This window comes from Odontesthes bonariensis, chromosome 8 (genome assembly GCF_027942865.1).
Source record: "Odontesthes bonariensis isolate fOdoBon6 chromosome 8, fOdoBon6.hap1, whole genome shotgun sequence".
NCBI lineage: Eukaryota > Metazoa > Chordata > Actinopteri > Atheriniformes > Atherinopsidae > Odontesthes > Odontesthes bonariensis.
In genome coordinates this window covers 16873138-16896932 of record NC_134513.1, presented here as the reverse complement: position 1 = coordinate 16896932, position 23795 = coordinate 16873138, and the positions used below count along the sequence as shown (strand labels likewise).

The 23795-nt window shown below is 38.8% G+C and overlaps 2 protein-coding genes across 4 annotated transcripts in view; both read left to right on the top strand.

The window, feature by feature from the left end:
- The window catches only part of scube1 (signal peptide, CUB domain, EGF-like 1), a 135690-nt gene extending 132431 nt beyond the window's left edge, over positions 1-3259 (top strand). For all 3 annotated transcript variants that reach the window (XM_075471954.1, XM_075471953.1, XM_075471952.1), the window contains 2 exons: positions 937-1016; positions 1153-3259. In XM_075471954.1, the coding sequence (XP_075328069.1) occupies positions 937-1016; positions 1153-1305 (233 nt within the window). In that variant the 3' untranslated portion in view covers positions 1306-3259. The remainder of the gene's footprint in view (positions 1-936; positions 1017-1152) is intronic.
- Positions 3260-14314: 11055 nt separating this feature from the next.
- The window catches only part of mpped1 (metallophosphoesterase domain containing 1), a 69586-nt gene continuing 60105 nt past the window's right edge, over positions 14315-23795 (top strand). The window contains exon 1 of the mRNA XM_075472540.1: positions 14315-14542. The gene's annotated coding sequence lies outside the window, so the exon portion shown is untranslated. The remainder of the gene's footprint in view (positions 14543-23795) is intronic.

The window sequence follows — 23795 nt, the reverse complement described above, 5'->3', positions numbered from 1 at the left end:
TAGGACCAGCACCAAGGTGCTGCTAATCAATTGTTTGAACAAGTATTGCTTATTTGAAACGGTTGCCAAGAGAAAGCTTTGTCTCTCCAAAAAGAACATGGCAGAATGGCTTAGATTAGAAAAGTCACATCTGAATAAACCATAGGACTTCGAGAAATATGTCCAGAGAGCAAAGAGTACATTTTGGCTCGTAATGAACTGTGCCAAGTTTTGTAAAAAATCAAACACAGCATATCAACCTAAAGACATTATACTGTCAAGTACAGTGGCAGAGGGGTGATGATCTTGGCTTGTTTTGCTGCTACAGAACCAGAAAGTTGCAGTCGTTGAGTCTCTGTATATCCAAGCATTCTAGAACTAATTAAGAGAACATCTTTCTGGCAAATCGGGCAACAGATACAACAAGACGAAGAACTCCAGCAATTCTACAACAGAATGGCAGAGAAAGGAAAGAATGGCAAATTGTTGTGACAATTTTAAAGACTCACTCAATTGATATTCTATGATGGGACCTTAAGAGAGCTGTTCATGAGCAAAAACTACTAAACTTAATCAACTAATGCAACATTCTTCCTCCACAAGAATGGGAGACTGATAACGTCATGAAAAAAAAAAGATTGTTTTTTCAAGTTTTTGCTGCCAAATGTGGTTTTACAAACCTGTGGGCCATGTGGTGAACTTTGTTTTTGATGAAAAATGTGTCTTGATATGTCACTCAATGTTGTTCATCTTGGGTTTTATTTTATTAGGTTTAGGTTCTGGTAAGGACCGGATAATTGCTTTTACTGTGTCCTTTTCAATTTTTTAAAACCTTCGAAAGAGGGTTGATTTTATTTTGACATGACAGTAAACTTTGTAATCATTCCTTTTGTAGATTTGAGTCTACCTTTACTCAGCACATATTTACCCCCTTTATTTAACCCTGTTGTGTTGTAGAGGACTACCAGCAGCTTATTGAGGACATAGTGCGAGATGGTAGGCTTTATGCCTCTGAGAACCACCAGGAGATACTGAAGGTATCATATTATGCATTACAATATCCACTTTGCATCCATATGGAGCAGAAACACAAACATAAAAACTGGAAATATACTCGCTTCATATAATTGGTGCAAAGCTGTGATATCCTTTGTCTTTATGTCCTCTTCATAGGACAAGAAGCTGATAAAAGCCCTGTTTGACGTACTTGCCCATCCCCAGAACTACTTCAGGTACACAGCAGCGGAGTCCAAAGAGATGTTCCCTCGCTCCTTCATCAAGTTGCTGCGCTCCAAAGTAACAAGATTCCTACGTCCATACAAATAGATGGGGAACCCTCTCTCTTCTGTTCAAGACCCCAACATCCTGCGTCATTCCAAATCCGGGAACCTAAATGTAACCCAAAAACCCTAATCTTTCTCTCCAGACATAATGATTCACCCTTTCTATGGCTAAAAAAATCTTCATGTCATGCATTGATCAAGTTTGTCACATGCTGCCTTTCAACATCTTTGACCCAACTTAAAATACATAATTAATATTTTCCCCTCAAGTGATTGTAGCTTTACACATGCATGTTTTGATCAATATAGGTTTCTGAAGGCCAGTATCAATATATATTTTTTTTTTTGTTGTCGCAGGAATTGTCTTTGGAATGTAGCAGAAATTCCCATCAGATTTCTTTTTAGACATTTTCTTCCATTTTTGAGGGAGTTGTGCCCTTCAATATATCACTGTAAAAATAACTATTTCAAATAATGCACTATGGATGGAAAGCATGTTACGAATCATAAATGCATTTTTTTTTTTTTAAAGACCAGCATTGCCCTAAGTAAACAAAGTCGTCGTGCAACCACCTCTAAAGTTCCATCTATTAGCAGCTGATTCTTATGCACCTATGAAAAGTGTTTCGCTGTTTTGAGAAGGGTCCAGCTACAGACTTCACTTCTTAGGCCCCTAATATGACCTCTCTGGAGTTTGATTATATTGAATAACCAGCCACTGGCTGCACTTTGATATTTAGTTGACATACATTAGAGCAGTATTGTGCACCTCATCCATATTTGACAAAATTGCCCTATGCAATATCTAAAAGGTTGCATAGGGCTCAATCGAGCAGTTGGACATTGCCCAAAAGTTGTCTTGATCAAACATGCTGCAAAAAAAGCCTTTTTCCTTAAGATGCTATCAGAAAGTAGTATTTCTTGTATTCAATAACAGAGCAGTATGAGCAAACTAGTATTGTTCAAATACTGTATTGTATTGCATTCTTATTGGTCCTGTTCTGCTTACTGTGTACTTGTTTTCTCTCAGCCATTTCCCACATTTCTGCACTCTACCTCCCATTTGCTGTACCATTGTTCATTTTATTTTGCTCTCTATGTTGTGTTTTTTTGTAATATTTATACTGAACATGTCAAACTTGCAGTGGCCCATGTCACACATTTTCATAGTTATAATGTACAAGCAATTGTGTGAATTTAGTAAACTGTAGATGATTGATGTGAAAAGATAAATAGACCCACACAGAATACAAAATTGTACCGTAAACTGCATTTCTTCGTTGGTGCACTTGAGGATTTTAACATGGAAAATGAGTTGAAAGAAATCATGTACATGTAAACCATTGAGTCAGTTAGTGTTTTATCCATTGAAGCACAAAAAAAAAAACGCTTACATGGGCTGAATCACAAGGTCTACATTGTATTTTTTTATTTTCTTTAATAGAAAAAAATATTTAATGAGAGAAACTACCTGCAAGTAACAAATTGTTACTTTAGAATGAAATGTCTGAGATTTAGCTAATATTTGGAAATTGCACTTGAATTTTATATTTTGAACTATGTGGGGGAAAAAGATCTTAGTTTTGTTTTTGTTTCCTTTTTTTGTGTTATTTCAAAATGTGCCACGTGTGGTGGTGATAAGAAAAAAAAGATAGCCGTCTCTTGTTATTACTCCCTCTCTTTAGTTCACTGTAACCCTAAAGTGTCACAGCTACAGTAACTTAAACCTTAAACAGAAACTATATGTTAAACTAAAGCACACAGAAAAATCTGTGTTCAAATTGGGATAAGTCAGTTTTGCCACCACTTCTACACTTGACGTACATTTTCACTGCCCAGTCCTATTCCATCTTGAAAGCATGTTCCATAGCTGCCAGAGAGAAGGAGCATAATGGTTTCATAATAGCTTCTTGTATGATGGCATTAGATGTATAGTACAGTATAAGTTTCCAATACACTCAGATGCACTTTCTTTCCATTAAATAGGAAGTATACTCTGTAGACTATGTGTTTCTTTTATAACCTTACTAAATGTGTGTATGTCATTCCCACTGGTACTAATATGTCCATGAAATATCATCTAATGTACTCGATATCTGCACTATGAGACTGGAAATGACAAATGTGTACTGTGTGACTGGAGTGCTGGTCTGAAGGTGAATGTAGTGACAGGGACGTTATCAGGATTAGAGACATATGCTATCTGTGTGTCTGTAGCAGTTTCAATCATTAATCGGTGAACTTTATTTGTGTGCCATACTAAGACTCGGTGATCCTCTAAAAAATACATATGTAATATCAATTATTTGTGTTTGCGCTTCTTTAAAATGAAATTCCTTACTAGTGTCAGTAAAGAAAAGAAAGAACCTTGTTGTCCAAAGAGGATTAGACGTAACACAGCTCATCAGATTAAACACAAATCAAATCACATTTATCGCTGAACATTTTTCAAAGCAAAGGTTTTTTCATTTCCCACCAGGGAGCCGTTCATTAGCTGTCCTGAACAATTTATTTGTAGATTGTTGCTATTTAGTTTAAACAATATTTCAAAGTGCTTAACTGTCATCGAATCATTGTTGTCATTGTCGGGGTATGTCATTTGCTAACAACCATTTTCAAAGTCATGATGTGACCTCTCCTGGTCGATGATTCATTTGATCAGTTTTAGCAGTATATATATTACAAATGTCATGCAGGTCGCAAATGCCAGATTGAACTATTTATTTAAGGAACATTGTGATGAAGTATGTCACAAATAAACCCTCCAGTTGAGCCAAAAGAAATTCAAGGCATTTCAATTTAGTCGATACAATTTCATAAATGGAAAATTGGGTAACCAGGTGATTGTAGGTAATGCAACACAGAGTAAGACTCTGAGCTGCCCTAGCTATGAATCACACAACTTGGTAGTACTGAAATTGTGAGAAAAAAAAAAAATCCCGACAAATTTAGATATCAATGTTAGCCTAGCATGCAAGCCCTTGAAAATATCAAGAGATAAAGTTGTTTCACTACTTTCTATTCTGTAGCCATGTTTGAGAATACATAATGTCATTATATTCGTAAATATTCAGAAAACAAACGCAGATTGGGCATCTGCAATTTCCATCTTTGTGATGAGAATAATTTCAGGTTGAATAGACTTTGGGGTGACACTTTTTTCGTATTAACCTTAGTGTCCAAAGTCAAGGAAGATAGTTCAAGTTCAACAACCCAGCCAGCAGTTAACGGTCAAATATCTGCAATCAGCAAATATTTTGTCAAAAAAACGAGTAAAATCTGTTAAGGTTTAGTGGTGTTCACCAATCAGAAGGTTGGTGGATTCATCCCCAGCCGTCACACTCTGAAGTGTCCTTGAGCTAGATATTAAACCCTGCATTGCCCCAATTAGTCAATTTATGTCTGATTTTTTTTTTTTTTTTTTTTTTTGTATGATCATGATTTGTGCTTTATATATAAAATAAAATCAATATGGGAATGATTGAATATGATGTTTACAGTAAAGCGCTTTGAATGGTCTGCCAGACTAGAATACCCGCTAAATAAATACAGCCCACTCACACTTTTTTTGCAACATATAGAAAAATATAGTGTTTTCAGGTTCTGATCTTGCTATGGTAACAAAATCTGATTCGCATCTCTTTTCTAGGGTACAAGCTCCATTATCGTATACCTGGTCTGGCTGTTTTGCTTGTACCAGATGACTCAAATCACTACTCTGTGCCTATGTTTTCCAACTTTTATTCACTGTTTATTTTTTTTATTTTAGGTCAGGGAACACCATAATACAGGTTATGATATAAATTGATGGATTTTTCTGCAAGTTGCTTTACATAGTGCACTGAAATTGAGTCACTGGCTTGATGGTAGGAAATCAAACAAAGAGCCAGTGCTTTGGAAAACAGGTTGCGGTCATGTGAAATTTTTAAAGTTAATGGGTTGAAACTGGAAAAAACTTAATTATTGCCCTGCACAGCAAAGAGCTTTTTTTTTTTTTTAATGGCCTTTACCATGGCTTTAATTTCCAAATAAAGCATTGTGTACTTTCGAAAACAAAAAGACAAACGTGGCTAATAAGTACTCCTCTAAGAAATGTAACTCACAAACATAATCTAAATTGTCAGCACATTCAGTGCTTATTTGCACCGTTATTCTGTCATTTCCTAAAAATAGAATTTTATTGTTTTTATTACTGTTCCAGGCTATGCCAAATAGCTGCCACGCAGACATGGTGCATGCCTAATATTTTAGGATAGGCACTGTCTGATATGAGTTAGAAATAAAACCTATATGAATTTCTCTTTTAAATTTACAATTGACTGCTTTTTAACCCTGAGAATGTATACTACCGTCACTTGGTGTGTGCATGTGTTGTGGTGAGAGTTTTAAAAGAATGTGTGCAGTAACTTTGATAGTGTGAGTGTGAGGGAGCAGTAAGTTTTTTTGTGCTTGGAGCCCGTGATGGAAATAAGAAGTGTGCATGTGTGTACTTTTGTAGAGAAATCCTTTTAACTTTGTGTTAGTTGGTTGTATCCAAAGAGAGAAACTGTAACACAGTTTTATGCCATTATCTGGTCCATGAAACTCCAGTACTGAACAAATTAAATAAACAGTAGCAGAAACCAACTCAAGTTGTCTCTATTGTGATTTCATTTGAAATCTTTTGTGAAAACTGGCTCAGAAAAAGAACTCCTCGCATCTGTTCAATATCTCTTAGAATTGCTTGTCTTCCCAGCCAAACCAACCTTGCACCACAACATCCGCATCCAAACTGAATCCCTATCTCTTGCTCCATCAAAGGTAGCTAGAAACTTGGGTGTCATGATTGATGACCAACTGATCATGTTGCCTCCGTTGCTCGATCGTGCCGCTTCGTATTGCTAAACATAAGAAAGATCAGGCCGTACCTAACCCAACACGCCACCCAGCTCCTGGTGCAGTCTATGGTCATCTCCCGCCTTGACTAATGCAACGCCCTCCTAACTGGTCTCCCAGCCTGTGCTGTGAAACCTCTGCAGATGGTCCAGAACGCGGCTGTGAATCTGGTCTTCAATCAGCCTAAAATAGCACTCGTCCACTGGATACCCTTAGCTGCCTGCATCAAATCTGGGCTTCGCATCAAATTTAGGCACTGATGTTAGTCTACAAAGTGATTAATGGAATGACTCTCATCTACTTGAATGCTCTTGCTAAGGCTCTTGTCATGACTCGGTCAAAAGATTGTCGTCTAGCAGTGCCTACACCACGCTTAAGACAATCCAGACTCTTTTCATGTGTCATTCCACGATGGTGGAATTACCTATCAAGTGCTACATGAACAGGGGCATCCCTGTCTATCTTCAAGAAACTCTTGAAGACCCAGCTCTTCAGAGAGCATCTCCTACCCTAACACTTATCCTGTACTTCCCTACCCCCTCTACTGCACTTTATCTTTCTGGACTTCCCTCTATGCCTGCACTCTATCTCTACACTGTCACCCCTATCACCTCTGACAGAGTCTGACTAGTGGTTACCTTCTTTGTAGCTTATTTTTAGCTTTGATGTTAGCTGTAATGTTATATACTCATTTTGTAAGTCGCTTTGTTTGAAAGCTTCTGCTAAAAGAACACAATAACATAATAAACATAAACACATTTTTCAAGAGAAATTTGGAGATATATGAATCTGGTGACTTAAACCAAGAAGAGGACGGTTTGATGAGAATCAATGAAAACAGGTAATTCACTTTGGGCAGGAACATCATTTTTATAGTGGTAACTCCAAAAGTAGTAGTCAGAAATTGAATAAAACGTATCTATGAGTGTAGTTGTGTATGAGAACGTTATCTATGAGTTCTGGAGAAAAAGTAATACATCATCAGCATAAAGGCTTATCTTATGTTCAACACTTTTGGATTTAATGCCTTTAATATCTATATTTCATCTGATAGCAGCTGCTAAAAGTGCTAAAAAAAAAAAGAAGCAAAAAGTGAGGGGGAAAATGGACAACAATGTCTCATGCCCCTCTGTAGACTGAAGCTTGGAGAAGTTCGATCATTTGGGGAGCTACATAATATTCTTATCCAGTTAATGGAGGATGACCCTAACCCAAATTGACTTAAAGTTGTGAAGAAAACTTTCCAGTTGACCATTGTGGTTTCCAAGTTGTTACTGGTAGAATAGTCTGTGAGATTAATTAGCCTGAGTGTGTCAGTGGAAGAATGTCTACCTTTATAGAACCTGTTTGGTCAACATATATTATGAAAGGGTTATCTTTGTCTAACCTTCTGACAATGGCTTTTCAAATTATTTTGAAGTCTATAGAGTTTATGTTTGGTTGTAATCTGACATTCTCCTTGATTTGTGATATCATTTTGTAAATTGTAGGTGCTTTTTGTAGAATTCTGCTGGAAAACCATCTGGACCTGGGGCTTGTTTTTACTGGGTATCTATTGAAGGACTATAACCTTTTCCAATCGAGAATTCTCCACCCACTCTAGTGCTGTTTTAATTGTCATCGACTCTACTGTATAAACAGACAAATCTAAAGTTCTTCTCTTCACAGAAACATATCAATTTGGAATACTGCATTCAAAACCTGTTTTCCCTGTTTTCCCCAAAACCTGTTGCAATATTTCCAACCTCTTCACAGACCTTCATTATTTCCAAAAAATAAAAATCCACTTCCAGTGAAGGAAACAACCATGGGGGTGTTATTGGTAATGGTACTGTTGAACATTATCTTTTCTGGGCTAAATTAATTTCCCCCTGAAAAATGAACATCTACCATTATAACATAATCACTGTGTGTTAATTAACCTAGCTGGAAGCAGTCTGTAACTGGTTTGACTGACAGTGGCAGTCTAATAAGAGAGTTCACAGCCTGTTTTGAATATTACTTTTAATTGCTCAGACGCTCTGATGCTGTCTATTAATCAAGTTTGACAGGCACATCAGATATTTCCTACATGATTTCCATGGCGTCTCATCAGCAGCAGCATCTGCAGGCTAATATTACTTTGCCAGATGTTAAGATTACTCTCCCATCACTATCTTGTCTGCTTTCCTCCATCAGTCACTATGCAGAGAGTTCATTTGATATGAAGTGATAAAGACAGAGTATGGATCAAGATTAATGGTATTGTTTAGTCTTCTTACAAATTGATGTAGTGCATCGACAGTATGTGTCATACCTTTACATAACTGCCATTGTATTCCATTCATTTTGACATTACAATAAATCACTTCTGGAGTGATGCATGAAGAAGTGGATATACTCTTATTGTCAGCCCCAATCACGAAATATGCAAATTCCCACAACTGTATTACTCTTTAATTTGTGTAAACTGCTCCATATTTCTTAATCCCTCCTCTCATGAAAACATTACAACTATATGAGCAAGCCTTTAACCTTACCAGTAGTGTCTTTGTGAGTGGTCTCACAACTGTAGCTGATTAACAGAGGTCATTTATTTTTCTGAATACAGCTTTTAGGGACAGTTTGCTTAATCCTTCCTCTAAATTTTAATCACAAGAACTGAAAGGCCATATTTTGTTGCACTGTTTTTGGGGGTTAGAAATCCAATTACCAATTACCAATGGAATCTCCAGGTAACTTGATAGGGCATGACTTGTTCCACTCAGACTGTGCGTGGTTTACATTAATCCATTCATAGTACTAAGTGTTGTGTGCAGTCCTAACTAACCAATCCAATAAAGGCAACTAACATTATCTAGTCAAAGGGAGAAAAGACAAGGTCATGCTTTTGAAATCCTAGAACAAAGTAGCTTGAAACACAAAACTGAATGTGATGCACACTGGAGGCAATTTTTAGTTCGATATTCAAATTTTAAAAAAAAAATGTACATGTAATACCTACTCAAAATTAATTGGTGTTCTTTTAAATTAGCAACATCATTGCCCTAATAATACTCTGACACAAGTTTGAGGAACACTGTTTTTATTTTGGAGCCAAACAGGTAAATAGATACTACTTTGTCTATACTAGACAAAGACAGACAAAAAGCTCATACGATGAGATGAGATGAGAGATGAGATTCAACTTTATTGTCATTACACATATACAAGTATAGCATAACGAAAAGTAGTTTTTGGCATCTCACCAGAAGTGCAAATAGCAGCAATAAATAAATTAAGTAATGTGCAAGTGAAAGCAATAATATAGTGCATTTTTACAGATTAATAATTACAGATAGTGCAATGAAATACAAATAAATATACGGATTAAAGTGCAGTGCTAATATATACATCTATTTTGAGAGATTGGGGAGCAGAGTTCAAAAGGCAGACAGCTCTGGGGAAGAAGCTGTTCTTCATTCTGCTGGTTCTGCTCCGGAGGCTTCGAAGCCGGAGACATTTTTTCCTTTTTCAGCTCTGTGCATCGGTTTATCGTGCAAAGCACAAAATTAGGGATGAATGAAATAAACAAATGGACTGAACCTGCACCAAAAAAATCTGTTTACTTACTGTATACTTCATGCTTTTATGAATGGGTTGGGGGTATGGGAGCATTTTAAACACATACAGTTTCATTATTTCATCATTTCAGTTTAGATTTTCTGATCCGCTCTCAAATTTGTCCACTGGGTGGCAGAAGCACATCAGCCCATGACTCAAACAACTTCCTCCTTAACTTTGAGGGTGCAAGTATTTTCTCTCCAGATTGTAGTCTGTATGTTTAGCTGATTACCAGACAGAATCCCTTGTAAATTACCTGTGGATAAACATCATGAGAACCAGCCATGTGGTGCATTACTACGGCATCTCACTTAAAATTTATGTTAATCTGATTTCTGTTTATTTGTACTCTAAGCAATTGGCTACTGAACACCACATGATTCAAATCAAATGATTCATTATAGCTTAATTTTTAGTGTTCAGTATATGAGTTTCCACATCCCACTGGTAAACAACACGTTTATTAAACTAAAACAGTCATAGATGTTGTTTCTTAATATCATTATGGCTCAGTCATAATACTGTGGCAGAAGGGTCATATGACTGTTTTTACAATAGAGCAGATGTCATTCTCAAATCTTTTGTTTAACAAACCACAAAATTCTCCCGAGATGGATGATTGGGTGAAGCTAAGCACTATGCATTTGTGTAACATAATTGAGCCCAATATATATTCCATCAACAGAATGACAACACTTTACTAAAACGCTTTTTTCTCTTCCTGGTGTCACTTGGCCCTTAACTTTACATGGTTAGGGTTAGAAAACAATTACTGTTAAGGGTAAAAAGAAGAAAAAAAACATCACAACCATCATTCTCATTGAGAATGTGAAGTTGACTTCATGGTTTGTTTAGACATATTATATATTGTATTATATTGTATTTACTCTCTAAAGGTACCTCTAAAATCATATTTAAGTCAATTTCTAATCCTTATAACAAAATGTTAAAACTATCTGTACACTGCAAGTAAAACAATCAGATTTTTTTTAATCAGTTTTAACATTAAAATACATCTTTATTATTAATAAAGACTTATTACTAAACAAAATCCACTACACTTGACCTCATTTAATAAACACATTGTTGTATCTATCTGGAAGTATTATCCTTTGTTTACCTATTAATTAGCCAAAAAACCGGGGTCAGATTTGGCAAGGGATCAGCTTTTGACACAATACCAGCCTGTTGGTTTGCAGATCTCAAGATCCATCTTCGTTCTCCCTCTTTTTTCCTCTCTCCTAGATGGAACTGTTTTTTTGCCCAACAAATCCAAAACCAACGTGACAGCAGTGGAATTTAACTGAGATAATGGAACAGCTTTCCTCATAAGATGGCGATAACGCCCCAGCATAGAAGATGGCGGGATAAACGTTTCCCTTTGTCTGTAGATGCTATTTTGCTGGTTGCCCTGGTTACATGTAAACGCATGTTACTAGGCAAAGTATCTTTCTGGTTAGCTCTAGAAAATATTGTCAGGGATTTAGGGTTAAATAACAAATGCACTAGGGTTAGATTAAAAAGATATATAAGACATATTAATTACAACGGGAAACATTTATTCTAATTATTTTTACAACCTGACCAGAGCCATTTTTATTTGCTACATGCGGTTATTTCTTTGAACATAATTATTGACCATACTAGCCTAGATGAACAACTGCCGCATGGGCACATATTGACGAGGAGACAAGGCTCAGGTATACTCAGAGACACTTTTTCAACCCTTAATATTCAAATCTGAACATAGACAGTAAAGCAGAAAAAGTCAAATCTAAAACAGTACTTCCTTTGCCAAGAGATGCTTTGCTAGAGCACAGGTAGTTAGTGGTAGGTGTGATACTGATAGTAGCACAATAGCTGACATAAGTGTTGGAAATCCATCCATCCAATTGCTATACCTGCTTAAAGGGATAGTTCGCCTCTTTTGACATGAATCTGTATGGCGCTATTGTTGCCTCCCTTCATATCAATGTGTTCAGCCAACTAGCGATAGCCGCACCTGTTACGATGTTTACTGCTTGGTCTGCACTTCGGTCTGCACGGTTTACACAGCCTGTAGTGATACAAAGGTAGAGAGAAAATAGCGCCAAGCGATGTGAGGTCTGACTTTTTCTGGAGGGACGATTTTGTGATGCAAATGTATTACTCTTTTGAACGCATATTGTTTTAAGAAGCAAGACGCTTATTTTCGGGACCCCAGCCAACTAGCCGGACTACTTTCGTCAACACCAAAACTCAGCTGGAACTCGGCTCACAGGACGCAGCAGGGGTTAAGTCAATGTTCATAAATGATATTGCTAATATGGGATGTCATACAGCTTCATGTCAAAAGAGGCGAACTATCCCTTTAATGCGTCGATCGGGTCGCGGGGTGCTATAGCCTATCTCAGAGGTCACCGGGCAAGAGGCAGGGTACACCCTGGACAGGCCGCCAGTCCATCACAAGGCCACACAAAGACAAATGAGATGCATGTTTTTGGACAGTGAGAGGAAGCCGGAGTACCCGGAGAGAACCCATACATACACGGGGAGAACATGCAAAGTCCACACAGAAAGGCCCCAGCTGGGAGTTGAACTTGAAACCCTCTCACTGTGAGGATACAGTGAGGATACAGTACTAACCACCACACCACCGTGCAGCCTGTGTTGGAAATCAATTTGCAATTTGTAATTCAATATTTTACTTGTTACTTCTCACATAAATAACTTAGGTAACAGGAAGTAAAAGCAGATCAGTTACAGACATCTTCACATTTTAAAACGCGCGACTTCCCCTTATCAATGTCTAATTGGAACGCCTTGTCAAATTTCTAAAATCTATGCATGGTATATTGTCCAGTTCCAACATACTTTGTCACATGATTTCAATCTTTGATAGTTAATTAGATTGTATGAAATTAAAGTAGAAAATAAGAAAGCACATTTTTGTGGTATTATTTTCAATATGATGGCAATCGGTCCTTGGAGCCCTCTAGGTTTTATAGGTGGGGTCTTCCAACAGCTTCCAACAGATAATGTCTGATACCATCAGATTGGTATCCGGGGAGTTTAGAGTTTAGTTGAAATTCAAATACTTTAAACTATTACTAAGGAATTGTTTAACCCATAGCTCTCCTGCTGGGAGAGGCTGCTACTGTATAGTATGTCAAAGTAACATCCATTTACTTTTACTATACAGTACAAGTGAAAAGATAGGACAAACCAAGTCATCACTGTCCCCATTGTCATAATAAAAATAGAAATTAGTTCACTTCTACTTCGATTAAATCTGTTTGTCTCTGAAATTTTATTTTCAAATGAGACAGTCAAGACTGACCGCTGGCAATAACAGATTATTATCAGAATAAGAGTTCATTCCATGATCTCCTATCCAGGGACAATCGTTCATTTCTCTGCACTGTCATTTCTCTAAAAGGATTTTAATAGTGTATATGTGTTATGATACAAGAAAAATATCATATCTATTAACCATAATCCCTACAGCTAAAACAATACACATCCCAAATCAAACATAAATATTTGCTTGTTGCCGCAATGAGAAACGAAATATCTGACTTAACTTATATCAGTGTCCACTTCACAGCTTTTCTGTACGTCTTGGTTATATAACACTGTCTTCATCATCAGTAAGCAAACTTTACTCATTATAGAATTACAGATGTTCAGATAAAGTCTTTTCAAGAAACCTTTCAAGGCTTTTTCTAAAAGGCTAAATCTAAATTAGAACGAAAGTCATTAGCAATTACTGTATTACTGAAAATGTATAGTATGAGGCAAAACTAACTGCAAAAGGTTTATTTTACAATTTGATTTAACCCTCCTTGTTGTCTTGCAGGTCAAAAGTGACCCACTACCATGTTTAGCTGTAGAAAAAATATCTTAAACTATCTTTTTCCAACTTGAAATTTTATGACTTCCTAAAAGGGACCCCATCATTAGAAAAAATCATACTTTATTTTTGTTTATGTTTCCATGTGGGCTGTACACCACTAGGGTACAAAGATTGTCTTATGGGTCATTTTTGACAGTTGGTTTGTGGTAAAAAAAAAAAAAAAAAGTTTAATCCTGAAAACTGGTGATTGTCTTTTTGTATTGTGTAACAAAAAATACATGATAAAAAATGTATTGAGCTGAATAGATAAATAACAGGTGGTTTCATCATACAAAATAGATTTTGGATTTAAAATTCAATTAAGTTGCTTTATTTTGGGGCTTTGGTAGGGCGGGTCATTTTTGACCCATAGGACAAGGGGAGTAAACAGAATGTTAAGACCGCACAAGGGTTAACTTATTTTACATAACAATAATAATAATAATGGGCTAATAATAATAATAATAATAATAATAATAATAATAATAATAATAATGATGATGATGATTAGAAGAAGTAGAAGAAGATGAAACATCCATTTCCCTCACTTAAATAATCGTAAATAATAGAGGAGTTCGTGACTTCAGTCCTCAGTATTGGCTTTAGTGGCCTCATCGTATCATAGCCATGTAGACGTTGTTTCTGTGGCAGTTTGACAGGGAACGAGCTCTGTGGAGACTTGCGCAGCCCGTCTTCCCAACCCCCACCCCCATATTACAGCTCCCTGCTTTATGCGGTGGGGAAAGACTTATCCGAAAGCGAGAGAAAGCAGAAACAGATAGATGACAAAGAAGAAGGCGGAGGCAGCCGATCAATCCACCGCGATCCACCGGTGCACCACGGGGCGCGCATTCAAACTGACCAGCGCGTCTTTGACGGCGCACACGAATAACTTCCTCTGTCCACATCCTTAACCAAGCAGCCTCACTGCAGCTGATCTCTTGAGCCGGTAGGTTTACCCCTCATCATTTTTTAGCTGCATTTAGCTGTGTCTCCTTGAGCATGAAAAACTGGAACCGAGATTTACAATGAGCCCACACAGTCTAGCGTGTTTCTAGGTTAATCTAAGTCTTTACCTCTGGTCGGAATGTGCTTTTTATTGTCTCATAGAAGAGGGGTTTATAGTAGACATAGTTGTATGGGCTTTTAATAAAGCCATTCATTTCCGCATCTAGTTATAATTCCTTATACACACAGCAACGCCTTTATGTTGGATCAGATTTCAATATAGCCTTGCGCCACATCAATGGGCAAAGTCGACAAGTCAAGTGCAGAAGGAGGAGCCCACATGTCTCCGACAGGACATTTGGTACAGCCTAACGAAACTAATTGTTGACAAGTTTGATTGTAATAGTGTGAAACTAATGGATAGTCACTTTGATAATTAAGCTGATAGGGTTTTATTTTATTTTTTGTGCATGAAGGGTGGGTAACTGTCACAGTGAAAGAAACAAGTACATAAAATCCATGTGTGAATAATATTTTCACGGATTCTTATCACCACTGTTTAGTATTTTTCTTTCTGATTTTCTCCAAATTAGACTAACATGCATTCCTTAGATCTCCAGTCTGCACATAAAGCCGGAAACTCTAACTCAGCGCTGCAGTTAAATGCTCTTTAATTCTGCCCTCATGCAGAGGAAAAGAAGTGAATAAGCAGAGATGAAAGACACAGGCTAATATGGCCGCATTCCCACTGTAGGAATCTTTTGCAGTTCCTATAACCTTTTCAGGAATAGGGCCGTTTTTTCGCACATAAGGACATACAGGAACTAGGGACCATGGCCCTCAGTTCCTATAACCATTTTAGCTCCTTCTCCGAGGCTGGGCCTTTCTGGGTTCTATAGGAACACATATGACGTAGGTGTTTGGTGGTTGGTAGCTCCGCCCCTTTTCAGATTTCCACTGACGTGGCCCCGCCATTTTTAAAAACTACTGTTGCAACTACAAAGACAACAACATGGACAAAGTCACTGATAAATGGACCTTACTTTTCGCGAGTTTCATTGTTGTTGAGTGTGGCGCTAAAGTAACACGTCACTGTCGCAGACAGTTGCGTCGCATCAGTCCCTATCAAGGTACTGACTGATGTGCGAATGCTAAGTGAAACAGTTCCCCTGGGGAAGGGCAGTTCATAGAACAAAATTCGAGGTGGACCGTTCTTCTTAGAACTTGTTTTTTTTTTTAAATTCATTTCATTCAAAATTCAAGTCCTTGTTGACATTTAAAATCGTAAGAGGGTCATGGCCATGACAGGCAGTATCACATTTCAACAGCAATTTAGGCAAAATAAAATAAATACATGTTCGTGAAGTAAACAATCTAAAGTAGTATGAAATATCTTACAACTGAATTGCCACATTTATTGCAAGTTACAACAAGGGCATCAATGGTTGACCATAGCATTTTACACTCAGACGTGCTAGCCCCATGACTGTATGAGAGCATGACCAACCTTTTCAAACAACTCAGTTCTCTGCTGAATTTGCACAAGAATTTTAGGGCTTCTCTTCTTTAGTAATCCTTAATCTGGAACCAACTCTCTAAACATCTTGTTGTACTAAAGAACAATGTCAAGTCAATTCCTTCCGATACCTTGACAGATTCTCGCAAGCAGTGCATTTTCTTTCTTTTGACTTTTAAAGAAAAAAACTATACAATCTCTTCTTTTAGAGATTAATTCTTAATGAAGTAGCAGGCTAAATTAATAAAGAGATATCCATCTATTTCAACTGATAAATAACATTGTGTTTGACACCTTCCCTCATCTCCATTTTGCTCTCACCAGAAATGCCCAACTTTCTTTTCACAAGGTAGACTGTCAGAATTCTTTTAGTTCAAAGTGACAAATTCAATGTACTAAAGATTTCATGTGAAAGGCAAATGACATTTGAAAAGGATTTCCATCCATCCATTGTCATCTGCTTATCTGAGGTCGGGTCGCGGAGGCAACAGGTTCAGGAGAGAAACACTGACATCCCTCTCCCCAGCAACACTCCTGCTTCTTCTGGGGCATCCCGAGGCATTCCCAGGTTACAAGGGACATATAATCCCTCCAGCGAGGCCTGCGTCTGCCCCAGGGTCTCCTCCCAATGGGACATGGCCAGAAAAAGGGAACGCAACCAGGACGCGTCCTAACCAGATGCTGACTCCTTTTGATGCGGAGGAGCAGAGATGAAACTGTATGTTCGAAAGAACACCTGTCTAAAGGGGTTGAGAGCAATGCTGACAGAAACCTTGCAAAGGTATAAAACTGCCTTCAGCTTCCAGCTGCGTTACAGACAGATCACTCACTTTTCCATTTGCTGTCAGTTTCAGAGCCTCCACGTGAGAGATTAGGGCTGGTGAGCATGAGTTTGTGCAAAGAAAAAGTTAGTTCTGTCCACTCTTAGCCCAGACCGCTGCTCAGTAAAAACTGAAATGTTTATTGAGATGTCGTGTTCCCATTAGTACGTTGCCAAACTGAAACCAACATAAAATTGTTTTGTTTTAGCTCAGGGAGTTATGTTTTTGACTGCAGTGTGAAAGAACTAAACATTTCAATTTAAAAAAAGTGGTCAATTGTCAATATTGGCTTCCCAGATGACATTTTGAATTTTAAAGAAAAAAAAACATCAATATTAAAGCGTCCTTGTGCAAGACACTAAACCCCATTTTGCCTCTGATGTGTTTGATAAACAAAAACTGCATAGCCTGCAATACTGTTAAGACTAAGAAGAGTTGTGAGTGTGTGTTTGAATGGGTGAATGTGGCTTGTTTAGACAAGAAAAACATTATATAAATACTTTCCATTTACTATTTATACAATGATGCTGTGACTCCAGTAGGACTAATGGGTTAAATTATTGGAAAGGTAAAACTCCCTTTGTAAAATCAAAGGATTTTATTTGCAACATTCATAAACATTCAGCAAGTTGACCTTATGGGTTGTTTGTTTGTTCATGTTAGTCCAATTAGAGCAGAAATAAATCTGTGTTCTTAGTTTGGCACAGAAGAGAAAAATGTGTTATGAACCATCCGGCAAAACATGAATGATATAAATAACAGAGAAGCCAAAGATAAATCTTCATAAATACCGAGGCTCAGTGGTTAGAGTGGGTAGTCCAATAACTAGAAGGTGTCGCCACTCAAAAGATTGGTGAAACTGACAGCTGGAGGGGTGTCAGTGCACCTCCTTGCCACAGCCGAGGTACCCTTGAGCAAGGTGTATCCCCATGTTCCCCGGGAGCAGAGGAGAAATTTCGTGCATTTCCCTGTACATGACAATAAATCTGGTCTTAATCTTAAACAGAAGAACAGAAAAAATTAAGGTCTCAGTGGGCCAAAGAGAAGCAGACGTGACCCTTTTCCATTAGGAACTACTTGGCTCAACTCGACTCAGTTTTAAGTTGTTGTTTTTTTTACATAAGTTAGTAGTAACTGGTACCAGTTACATTTTTAGCATCTAATCTGCTGGGGGTTCCAGAGGAGCTGAGTCGAGCTATAAATGTGATGTCTACAGACTGCAGGTCACTGATGTCACTGACGGCCATGGTGTGATGTCACTGAATGAGTCATGAAACCCGGCATATTCTGTCCACTGCTCGTGCATGACTCTGCACTGAGTAACAGATAGCTAAACACTTGGTTTGGCGTTGAAAAGGTGAAAGGATGACACAGACATGGAAGTAAGTTGAGGCTTTACTGTTTGTCTTTGTCGCGCCTTACAAGCCAGACGCTTCTCCAGAGCTCAACGGCTGTGGATGCACCAGATTTAAAGCACATTTCCATGTATAACAACAACCAAGATGGCCGATCTGACCTGTGACCTTTCCCATGTGACTGTGATAACCAACAGAAATCTAAGGAGTTTCCAAATAACAGAGCACCTCGATCATCAACCTGTTCCTTAACTCTCAAATGATCAAACAAGATCTATGATACGTCTCAGAATAGAGCAAAGAGTCACTGCTGGTCCACATCACACCGCCATGTTTAAAAGCCCGGCAACAGCAACCATGCAATTTTATTACTTCTGTGATCATCAACAAGTAAATAGCTACACGCAAAGCTAGACCGAGCAGCAGGTATACCATCACCTACACTGAGGTGGTACTCAATTGTAATGAAAAACAACGTTAACCTAGAGTCAATTCAAGTAGAACTGAGTAGGTACTCGTGGAAAAGAGCCAATCAACTAATCTGGATTAAGATGATAATCTATGCATTTAGATAAACGTCAGAAAGCCAAAACTCACTTGACATCATCTTTTCCAATTTACAGTTACCTTGGTACTGGAGGCAATTATTTAATCCATAACTTGTCTTCCTGAGCACATAATAAATCTGTTCGTCTTCACTACAGTTTAGGAACTGCGGCTATACAACTAGCTAAACTCTTCCTTGTAAATAATGACTTGAGTTGTAGTGAGCTATAGTAGCTGTCTTCCATCATTTTACAGGGACAGAGTCAAAACTATGACAAAGTATGAAAATCGACATTTAACTCTGCAACATGTGCTGTCCTCAACGTAAATAGATATACATGAAATGAAATGGCTTTTAATGTAAATTATAGTTTTTAACATTAATTTAGGCATCCAACAATGAAAATATTTACCTTTTTTTTTACTCTTTACATTGCCTCTGTGGTGTTTACAGTGTGGAGAGCATGCAATGAACAGAAAATGTATACAGCTAAAAAAATAAAGGGAACACTAAAATAACGCTTCCTAGATCTCATTGAATGAAATATTCCAGTTTAAAATTGGTATTCATTACATAGTGGAATGCGTTGAGTACAAAATAACATAAAAATGATCAATGTAAATCAAAATTATTATCTCATGGAGGTCTGGATTTGGCATCATACTCAAAATAAAAGGGGAAAATCACATTACGGGCTGATCCAACTTCAGTTGAAATTCCTCAAGACCAGTCAAAATGAGGCTCAGTAGTGTGGCCTCCATGTGCCTGTATGACCTCCCTACAACGCCTGGACATGCTCCTGATGAGGTGGCGGATGTTCTCCTGAGGGATCTCCTCCCAGACCTGGATTAAAGGATCAATCAACTCCTGGACAGTCTGTGGTGCAACGTGGCGTTGGTGGATGGAACGAGACCTGATGTCCCAGATGTGCTCGTCTGGATTCAGGTCTGGGGAACGGGCAGTCCATGGCATCAATGCCTTCATCATGCAGGAACTGCTGACACACTTCAGCCACATGACACCTAGCATTGTCATGCATCAGAAGGAACCCAGGGCCCACTGCACCAGCATACGGTCTCAAAATGGGTCTGAGGATCTCATCCCGGTACCTAATGGCAGTCAGGGTACCTCTGGCTAGCACAGCTAGGGCTGTGCGACTCTCCAAAGAAATGCCTCCCCACACCATGTCTGGTGTGACTCACCCAAACCAGTCATGCTGGAGGATGTTGCAGGCAGAAGAAAGTTCTCCATGGCGTCACCAGACTCTGTCACTTCACATGTGCTCAGTGTGAACCTGCGGTGAGGGAAGCCGTCAAGCTGAAGAAGGAGTCCTATCGGGCCCTTTTGGCCAGTGGGACGCTGGAAGCAGCTGATGGATACCAAGCGGAACGCAGCCTCAGCAGTTGCTGAGGCAAAAACTCAGGCGTGGGAGGAGTTTGGTGAGGCCATGGAGAACGATTTCCGGACGGCCTAAAAAGAGATTCTTTTCCATCATCCGGCAGCTTGGGGGAGGGGGGGGGGAGCAGTGCACCGTCAACACTGTGTATGTTGGGGATGGGCTCTGCTGTCTCTTGCTGACCTGGGAATGCCTCGGGGTCCCCCCACAAGAGCTGGAGGAAAGCGACCGACCCGTACCGTACCGTTCCGAACCGACCCGTACCGGACTGCATAGTGGGAACGAGGCTTAAGTAGTTTACCTGATCTAGACAGCTTCATGCTCGCCGAGTGTGTTAGACACTTCTGCTAACACATTTCTCTGTCTGGTGCTAGCAGTGCGAAGGCTGTCACTGACACATTATTGACAACAGAAGCTCTTTTAAATATTCATGCATAGGCCTTTATACTCACCCACCTGTGTAAAAAATGCACACATATACCGTGTGCACCCCTGAAACGCATCCATAGACCATGCTGGGATTTGCCTGTGACAAACAACTGTGGTGTGAAGAGTGTTCTGTCTCATCAGCGGGCTGTCAGTGCGTGAGGTTGCAGTGAATGATGTATCGAGATGGCGAGCCGACATCGCATGGTGGTTAAGACAAAACCGGCTGTGCCCAAATTATCACCTCCTTCTTCCACTTTTTCTATCATTTCAGCACGTAGCTCTTTTCTTTCCCAAAGTCAGCTGAAAAATGAGCTGCAGAGTTGAGTCTGTGCTTGTGTGGTGATAGGCACATGGAAAGGAATAGCACAGTTCAGTCTTGAGAAATAACCTGAATCAAAAGAACATACTGCACCTTACAGAATAAACAGAAAACATTTTCAAAGCAAATCAGTCAATTTATAGTATTTGAGCTCTGAAGCTACAATTTGCCGAATCTGTTTTTCATATCCTACTTTGGTTGCTATGCGCCGGCCTTTGTCGTTTGTATAATTTTTAGTTTTTATCTAAACCTTTTAAGTGATCTGCTTTTTATTTCCTTTTTTTTTTTGCTTTCATTTTTTCTACAATGTGCACTGGTACTAGAGCAGTGTACACAATAGATGAACAGTTGGCACTGTCATTTTTTGGAATTTCCCCCATTCGAGGATGAATAAAGTATTTTTCTATTCTATTTCTATAGAGCCCCTGTGGGTGGGTCTTGCACTGTGTGGCTATGCTAGAACACACATGTATAACTTAACCAAATAGATGCATTTGCACTTCAGTTGACTCTGGGCATGTTGAACTTGCACAATCTTTTAAAAACAAAGCCTGCAGATATTACAAAGGCATGAGTGTGGCAGAAGGATAATGGAATGGCCGGCAGTAATGACTTAGTACCAAATAAGAGAATGTCTGGAGTATTTTTTAAATGCAATGATGACCCAATAACATATTGCAAACCTTAATACGTGTTTTTATGTCTTTGTGGTTTGTTCAACATGACAACAAATTTTACGTGTATGGCTGTACATTTGCAGTGGCAAAGCCCTGCTCCCTCCCACATATCCCCCTGAAATCACTGATTTAAAAAGCTAATTAAAAAAAAATATTAATGAGATACTAAAAAAGTAAAACACAACTGTAAACACATGTAAAAGTGCCTCGATTTGCCGCGATTTATTGAGCTTTTTGGCCAACCATGGATAAATTCAAGAAAAGAAAAGTTTCTGAAGAAAACAAGAAAACATTTAATGCTATGTGGGAAGATGAATTTGCTTTCACTGCTGATGTGACTGGTTTATCAGTCTGCTTAATGTGTGGTGAGAAATTGGCAAACAACAAAAAGTCAAATGTTGCAAGACTCTGTTTACTCCAGCTGACTTCACAAGAGGGCTAGAAAGATCATTAAAGACCCAAAACACGCAAGCCCACAAACTGCGCAGAGGCGGGGCCTGACGCAGGCTTAGGCTCAACTTTCAGCCAATAATATACCTGACAGCATTATGGCGTTTGCCTGGGAGTAGAAAAGTAGAAGTTTGAATTCTATTGTTAAGACTTTGATTAAACAAAGAAAACTCCATTTCTCCATTCTTTTGTCTTAACACAATTTTGTTCAGAGGATTCTGAAAACACCACACCTTGTAAGATATAAAGGTAAAAACGTGATGTAAACATAAAACAAGAAGACATAAAACAAACAACATACTCTGAACTATATAGTTAATAAAAAAATCATCCCAGCTTTTTCTCGTGTTTGGTCATTTCTTCAGTAGGTTTCCTCATCTTAGACCCCAAGATGAGTCTCAACAAGACTGGACCACTGTATGCCACCATTCAAACAGTATCTGGGGGTACCTTAATGGCATGTAGCCACAAATTCAGACCATTATTCTATGTTTTTATATTTGACATACCATTTTATCATGGTCGTGACTCCCTAAGTGTGCAGGTTATTCAAGGTCATAGAGTGTAAACCAGTTCTGGACAGAATTAAAATGCACAGTGGCCCACATCCGGTTGAGTGCTGGTTTATTTGGTCTGTTTTTGGTTGACGTATGGCATTGTGATGGCTTGGTTGTGGCCCACTTTTGGCAAACATGAGCGGACCGCCCAAGTGCCATCATTCCAAGCTGTATGTGGGCCGGATGAACATGTCAGGTGTGGGCCAGATATGGGCCAAAAGAGTTTTGCTATCTGGGATCCTACTGGATCACGGGTATGGATTTGAATACCTCTCAAATTCAGATGGATATCTGTAAAGTTTGGACATATGACATTTACACCTCCCGCTGCCTCAGCAGAGCAAAAGCCAGCACCAAGGACAGCTCCCACCCTGGCTTTGATCTGTTTGACCTGTTGCCTTCAGGGAGGCGCTACAGGTGCCTCAGAAAAAAAGACCAATAGACTCAAGAACAGCTTATTCCCAAAAGCCATAACCACTCTGAACTCACACGTGCACTGATTTCTCAGCCTACGGTGCAAAATTTAATGATTTAATATTTAATATTCAGTAACACTGAAAATACTGTGATCCCATTTACTGTGTAATATCTGTACACAGTACAATACCGCAATACCTCTGTCAGGTTTTGCATTTTTGGCCATGTTTTATGTTTCTGCCATGTTATGCCACTTTTTTCCTCAGTCTCTCCTGCCCTGCCATCAGCTTCACTCCCTTCACCTGTATTCATTGTCATCAGCTGAACTCACTCGCTGATCACCCTCCTCAGTATTTAGTCTCCCAGTTGATTTCTTGTCAGATCCTTACCGTCACTCATGTCTAGTCACTGTCAGGCCCCGTTTACACGATAGGAAGACGCAGATATTTTCCTGTGGTTTGGCCTCTCATTTACACCAAAACCCCGTTTTTATCACAGAAAACGGTTATTTCTAAAACCTCCGGCCAAAGTGGAGATTTCTGATAACGCCGGTTATGTGTTGCCGTGTCAACTGGGAGAAACGGCGTTTTAGGTTCTTAAACGTCACATTATGCGCCAGAAAATGCTTAACGTCATGCGAGCGCCTTATGTTTACAGTTTGTTTGGCTACTGATCAGGATTATCATGGATGATGTTAAAGTTCTACTAATTTTTACGTTTGCCTCGTTACGTTACGCCTTCCTCAGTGCCTAGGTGCTGTGAATGGGACG